The 7,651-nt window shown below is 33.8% G+C and overlaps 1 protein-coding gene across 1 annotated transcript; it reads right to left on the bottom strand.

The window, feature by feature from the left end:
* Nucleotides 1-3,258: 3,258 nt before the first annotated feature.
* Nucleotides 3,259-4,676, bottom strand: LOC123545459 (uncharacterized). The gene is made up of 2 exons (XM_045331778.2): nucleotides 4,428-4,676; nucleotides 3,259-3,781 (listed from the first exon to the last, which is right to left on the bottom strand). The coding sequence occupies exons 1-2, from the start codon at nucleotides 4,493-4,495 to the stop codon at nucleotides 3,406-3,408; spliced, it is 444 nt and encodes a 147-aa protein (XP_045187713.2). The 5' UTR covers nucleotides 4,496-4,676; the 3' UTR covers nucleotides 3,259-3,405.
* Nucleotides 4,677-7,651: the final 2,975 nt, after the last annotated feature.

The following is a 7,651-nucleotide window of genomic DNA, read 5'->3' as shown; positions in this document are numbered from 1 at the left end:
AGTAAATCATTTATCATCTCTTAAAAAATGTCAAAGCATTATTTAAATATCATTGCCATCCATCAGGTTCGTCAAAATCCCGAGACGAAGTAGGGAACCATGATAGACCCCTGGTATGCGAGAATGTTAAATAGGTGTTGTTACTGAACTCATTGTGAAGTGTTTTGATTAACATTTTAAACATTTGCAAAATAAAATTATCTAGACATCCGTCTTGTTTGCTTGCATATTTTTTCACTAAAGATAAACACTTTATATTCACGACATACACACAATGTTAAGCGAGCGTGATATTCATGCTGAGGTAGCAGCAGAATTGACCAATAATGATGACAAAATTTCAAGTGTATCTGCTAAATCTAATGACCAGGAGGACATTTCTTTGAATGCTGTCTTCCGGGAGCTCAAATCAGCTGCTTCTGAAAACACTGTCAACAAAGTCAATGCTATATTTAAAGGTGGCTTGAAGGTAATAGGGATTGAATGTGAGAAAGCGGAGCGGATAAAGAACCGGGACTCAAGGAAACCAGGTGTGGTAATCGCACGGTTCAAATTGCATAGTGACAAACGCAAGGTTATGCAGCGGAAGAAGAGGTTGGAAGAAAGTCGGCAGTATAGCAATGTTTTTATTAACCATGATGTGTCTTTGTCTGAGCGAAGAATGTTAGACGATTTCCGGACCATTCTAATTGTCTTAAATCAGAATAATTTGGTGATAAGGGGTTCGCGCGTGTTTAAAAAAAGTGATTCTAATAGTGTAGTGTTCGGGGAAACAGTGACAGGCGTGGAGGCTTTAACTAAATAAATGGTGGTAATTCGTACAATGACACTCGTGGTAATAACCAACCCAGTGACAGACAGGGTGGGATGATTTACAACAACGTAAAATCAAATAACTATGGAGAGTTGTTTTTAAAATGTTGGTATTTGTAGTTAAATGCTATATGCCGTTTAGTCTGTATATAACTCTGTTTTATCTTGTGACGAGTAAATGCTCATAAAACCAATTTAGTAGAGTACAAAATTCGAAAGATCTAGACAGGCTGGACCAAAGTATCAAGTTTTGTACAACAGTAGCTTGGGACAATATAAAACTTTTGGCTGTAAAGGCCAAGGTCACAGCTATTTGGAATTCTTTATTTAGAGCAGTTAAACTGGCCGCCATTAAGACAAATAGCTATTTTAGTTAGAACTTATTCTTTATTTCATTCGAGAAACATGTTTATGTGTAAACTGATTCATGCTTACTCACAGGGTCAAGTGATGCATTTGCATTGAGTTATGTAACGTTACATATCGGTCTGTCTGTACATCCGTCTGGACTTATGTCAAAAATGTCTTCCTTTTTTAAACAGTACACTTTTGCGTACATACATTATAAACCATGTAATGTTCTGTTTGATCTTCATTCTTTATTGACCTAGAGGTGATGAGTATGTCTGACTAAATTTTTATGGGAGATATGTTTTTTTTTTGTTCCTGTCGTCCGTCCGTCTGTCGCAAAATCGTGTCCGCTCTGTATAGTTTTATCCCCTAGAAGGATTATAAAATAACTTGCCACAAATGTTTAGTCATTATGAGACCACATGTGGAATGCAACATTCAGTCATTTCGGTTCACATGTATGGTTGTACATTGTCTTCAGATCAAATGATATAAAGGCAGCATTTCATGCCCACTCGTTATTTGGTACAAATGTTTGCTCTAAGACGACATGCAAATCGCAACTCCATTTATCCTTCAGTTGAAATAAAGCTGTATTGGGGGACTTTATGGTTCTATTTTTCATATTTAAAATAAAAAAATAAGCTTTGTTCTTTTGTTTTTCTTTGTATGTGAAAAACTCAAGAAAAAACATTGCATCCAAATTGTTTTATTTTGATATAGTTAAGTATCAGTATGGTCAATCCATATTTCTTGAAAAGCTTTATTGTGATGAAAAGTTAAAATGTTCTATTTAATTATTATATCTTTATTTACTGGTTTCTTGCTATACTTCATTATTTAGAGATGTTACATGATCACAAATATGTATCATCTTTTGCATGAACAACTAGTTACCTCTAAACAATTATTACTTCAGTTGCAACTGAAAGCTTTGACCGCACATGGTCAAATCACCAAACAAAAGTCTTCTGCTGTGATACTTTTATGTTAATCCTGTTCACATACGAAGCCAGAGCCTTCGAGTGTTAGAACATTTTTGTTGTGAGGAAGTTACTCGTCAAGAAAATATAGGTAAATGGAGCGGTTGTCTTGCGGTTAAGGTGTCGGCCGTTCATCCCGGAAGTAGAGGGTTCGAGCATCACAAGAATCAACACTTTACCCCACAAGTCAACATTTTCACCCATCATGTAACATGATTTGACCCAATCTTCGTACTCAAGCGATATCATTGCCATCTTGTCAATCATAAAACAAATAAAACAGATTTGAACACACATTCTGGTACTTTTATAAAAGGCATTTTGCCAGTTTAGGAAAAAAGTTCAGCTAGTTCAGAAATTCAAGACCTAATTTCCACTATTCATTAACAAATAAAGTACTTATAAAAATCACGAGTTTTCACACATGAGTGCAAGCTTACTAGAGTCACAATCCATTCCTTCAGCGCAATTAGAATATAAGTTACTGAAAAATATTTCATGATGTGTTATTCTCATCTATTCTGTTTCTTTGCTGGACGGCCGTCCTCAGGATGTAGAAATCTAAAGTATCATCAGAATAGGCCCCACTGTTGTCCCTGACAACACGTATACTTTGCAAGAAGGATGCATACCGCAAGAGTTCAACACTGAAGAGCATATGTCCTTTTTGTAACTACAAAACATATCCCTTGGGACAAGAACGTATTTCATTCAAAACGGCTAAGCTCTAAAAATGACTAAAAAACTTATATGAAATAGTTCATTTCCATATATGACACCTTTTTGAAACAGCCGAGTGTAACTGCAAACCTCCGTGCTTACGTAAAACCGTATTGATAAAGAACCAAATTATTTTTTTAGAACAGGCGATGGAAACTGCTGGAACGCAACATTCTTTGTACTTGAGATTTGTGTATTATAATATTTTGTACAAAGTTATGGTCTTAAAGGCTATGATATAACATTTTAAGTATCATTTATTTGTATTGATTTTGAATCTAATTTTATAACTTATAACATACATACTGTAAGGGTCAGAATGGGATAGTTCTCCGACCTAAACTTCTACCATTAATAATAGTACTAAATCGGATAATTCTAATTTCGGGGCTCGGAATAATCCTTGATTGAGAAGGGACTAAATTTTTTCACAAAAATAGAATTTATTCATCGACAATGGACAATTTATCAACAAAATAAGTAACATTTCATTCGTTTAAAAAGTAACAGTTTGACAATTTATTACAACATGGATTTATTATGCGATGCATTTATTCAAACAGTCCAGAAATGCAATGTGTCCTTGAGAGAATATTTTATTAATGCATTGTAGCTGACACCTCCTTGTTTTGTTAAATCCGCCTTCGTTACATCCACATGGTCGGGGATTATTCCCTGCTCCATGTCCACATACACTGGCTGTATAGTAAGGAACAACATGCTTGCCCATAGCCTTTGCTTTGCACTCTGCTTGGTGGTTACACACCCATTCTTTCACTTTCTGGTCACATTTACTAGAACAGCCGTGAAGTCGTCTGCATCCAACAGTTAACCAGTTACGATGCTCAGCAATGGTGCTAAAATCATGGATGACGTTGTTGTGATTGTCGGCTGCAACAGCCTTGCAAAAACATCTGGAAGTAGACAAGAAAAAATATAAAAGTCAAGAACTTCAAAAATAGTAATAAAAGTAAAATGTTTCAAATCATCCACGTAGACTGTGCTTGTATTAAGTAATTATGACATTCAGTTAATAAGCGGGACAGAAATATTACATGTGTAAACAACATTGTTATAAAATAAAATTATCCAATGTTTTTTTTTTTGGAATATGCTTCATACAGAACCGTGGCAGTGTTTTATTCCGGTGAGTGATACGTAGATCTATATTAATATTTTAATACTGATCATTGTCATAATATGTTTGATTACATATAAAACAATTAATTCAGGAAAAAATCAATTTAATCAACGATGAAATGTTGAAAGTTTAGAAAATTAACAATCTAACTCTCGTCTAAGAAGACGGCAAAACAGGGCATTGAAAGTGTTCCACTATGAAACAAAAAATTAAATCGAGTCCATGAATTTTCTTACAATGTTTGGATATTCATAATTATTCCATTTCTACTTTAAAAAGCATAAGTCTTTATATGCGCTTGGAAATATATACTTTTTTCTTATAGAAAATAATTAGTATTTTGATAAATTTAAAAAATAAAGTATCGAAATAATCATCTTGCAGGTTCATTTCACATAAAACATAAATAAGATGCCTACCTTTTCCTATCAGCAGCAGAAAAACTAAGAACAGCACAGAAAATGGCGATCACTAATATGTATTTCATTTTTCTTTTTCGCAATTTGACGGTAGTTGCGTTTGAGAGAGGTCTGAAATTCAATGTTTTCTGAGAGATTTCATTTACATTTTATATACTTTGTAACCAATTAACTTCAACGACGCAGCGTAACAATACGTAAAAAATACGGACATAATTCCGGATTTTGGTAACGTACTGACTAAATCTACTCCTTTAAAATTTAAATAGATCGAAAGTCAACCGCAATATCATCAACAATTATCGCCTTACTTTCCTCTTTACGGGATTCACTCATGTAGAAAATGATGGAGTGTATCTAATTAACGAATAAAAATATTGGCTTTATAGGTCATACAGGCGTGTTTTAGTTATGGTATGTTTGTTTTTATGGATTTTTTTTATTTGTTTGCGGTTACTTTTATTGGATTTTCACACTATGCTTTTAAGTATATAGTGGACTTTGTAAATATATGTAAATATGACCTGTTCTAAATTATATTTTTATTTTTTAGATTGACGTCAGAAACCATACGTGTACTCGAAGTCTTTCACTTTGCCCCTAATATTAGAAAATCTAAACTTGATAAACATACATTCATTGTGTTTCACAGACCCCAAATATGTTCTTGTTTGGACAAGCAATCAATTAACATTAGAATGATGACCAAGATAACCTATTTTCAACAGCAACAATATCTGTGTTTTTATAAATATATTTATTCTAAGTATTTTTTAATAAGTTACATAAAATGTTAGTTTATACTAGTTGAGCAAGTCTTGTTTTCTAGAATGGGCAACAGTTTTTCTGTCTGTTTTCTGTTTAACGTCACATCGACATGTGGTCATATGCTGACTTTCTAGCCTTTGACGGCGGAGGAAGATCCCAGGTGCCCTCCATGCATTACGTCTCCATTGGCGGGCGTCTGGATAGAACCATCGGCCTTCTGTAACACAGCTGGATGGCTTCCTGAGCATTAGTTGATACGTAAATATTTGTAACAACCTAAAATTAAAACAAAATATTATTTACACATGTTCAAAGAATTATAATGTTGAAAATAAAACATATAAAATTATGTAATTAATGAACATTTCTTTCCGTTTTTATCAATGAAGTTACTTCAGGTATAGGAATAAATTTGTATTTTTAAAAAAAATTCGTTCTTGCATATCGAAAATTCAAACTATGACAATGGCAAGAGGAAAACATTAAAGGAAATATGATAATAGTCCCATGTATTAAAATAAAAATGATGGAGATTAATTGATACAGTTTAGATCAAATCGATTATAAAATAAATAGATCACTCTCGACGGTCTCAATCGCCACAAGGTTAAAAGAGAAAAAAAGCCAGTGTTCCTTGTAATAGTATGTGCAGTGATTCGAATGATCTTTCTCTAGAAGAGGAGGCTACTACCAGCATGACCACCCTTCATCCGGGCTCTAGCCCTACACATCCGCACTCTATGCGCAACACACCACCATCCCCTCTTGGTAGTGGATCACTGCCATGCTTGACAGACGATCAACCTGTCGGACAAGCACCCATGGTAACGACAACCTCTACATCAGCCCGCGACAAGGGTCCCGTACCAAATAAGACCGGGTCCTCCGAGATCGTGCCCTCGAATCCACTTTTGAACAATTTGGATCCAGTAGTAGCCACAGAGGCTATAGAACCCAGGCAAGATGATAGGAGTCCATTTGACTAGTACGTGACGGGGACAGTGCCTACTTGCACTGATTCGTTAACCGACGCGAGCACAGTTATTGTCAATAATGTTTTTAATGGAAATTTTAGCGCTGAAAACAGTACATACACCAGAGATGTGTTTCTATGTTAAATGTGTTTAAATAAGCCTTGTTCTTTTAGAAATGTAATGTGTGACTATTATTCATATCAACTCGGGAAAGACAAAATAAGAAATACTACTTGTATCAACTATTCTACAGCAACCTGCATTGATTTACCAAGCTCTATGAATGATGAAAAGCTATGTAAAAGCAAAACATGTCATGTAGATTTGAACTGCTACAGTACTATTGATATTGGCAATTCTACGGGTAATAATATTGATATTGACAATTCTACGGGTAATAATATTGATATTGGCAATTTTTCTGGTAATAATACTATAATAGTCAACTCTACTTGCAATAATACTGATATTGTCAATTCTATTGGCAACAATACTGATACTTGGAATCCTACCTGTAATAACAGTGATATTGGCGAATCTGCAGGTATTAAGATTAATACTGGGAAACATGCAGGTAAAAATGTTTTAAATATTGGAAGTTTAAATGTATGCGGTCTCAAAAGTAAATGTAATTACCCAAAATTCATTGAATTGATACAGAACTACGACATTTTATTTTTTTGTATTTACGAAACTAAAGTTGATTCTTTATGACGTTATACAAATCCCCGGTTATACATTTTATTCAAAACCACGCAATGAGGCATATATATGTAAATCTGGTGGTATTGGATATTTTGTTAAAAACTCAATCAAAGAATTTGTAGAAATCTTAAAAACTGACTGCGAATTTGTTTTTTGGATGAAACTTGGAAAATCTGTCTTGAGTAACTTTGGTGACGATTTGATTCTCGGGGCTATATATATCCCCTGCAACAATCACGTTTTTATATTGAGGATGAATTTTTTAATTTTGAAATTGAAGTTTCTGTTAAATGTAGTAGTTATAAATATTGTATTATACTCGGCGATGCCAATGGACATACTACAAATTTTCCTGATTTTGTAGTTTTTGATGATTTTCTTGAAAAACATTTTGATTTAGACGAGGAGTTTATGAGCGATATTAATTCTACAGATTGATTACCTGATTAGTGAGAATATTCCATTAAAAAGAACACCTAAAGATACCAAGACAAATGCGCTGGGTCTTAAATTTTTAGAATTATGCAAATGCAATAGATTGTATAATTGGAAAATTTACATTTAGAGATACCTCTACACTATAGATTATATTGCAGCTACAGGGAATTGTTTTAAATATTTCACAAATTTTGAAGTGCTAGATACTGATATGCTGTTTTCTGAAGACCCTTTGGTGATTTAAATTCCGCTATCTATTAACGTCCAATCATTAATATGGCTTGGAACTTTCATTACTAGTACTCAATAAATAGCTAGCTTATGAAAAAAAAGAAAGAA

This window comes from Mercenaria mercenaria, chromosome 1, assembly GCF_021730395.1.
Source record: "Mercenaria mercenaria strain notata chromosome 1, MADL_Memer_1, whole genome shotgun sequence".
Classification (NCBI taxonomy): Eukaryota; Metazoa; Mollusca; class Bivalvia; order Venerida; family Veneridae; genus Mercenaria; species Mercenaria mercenaria.
This window is presented reverse-complemented; position numbering and strand designations above follow the sequence as displayed.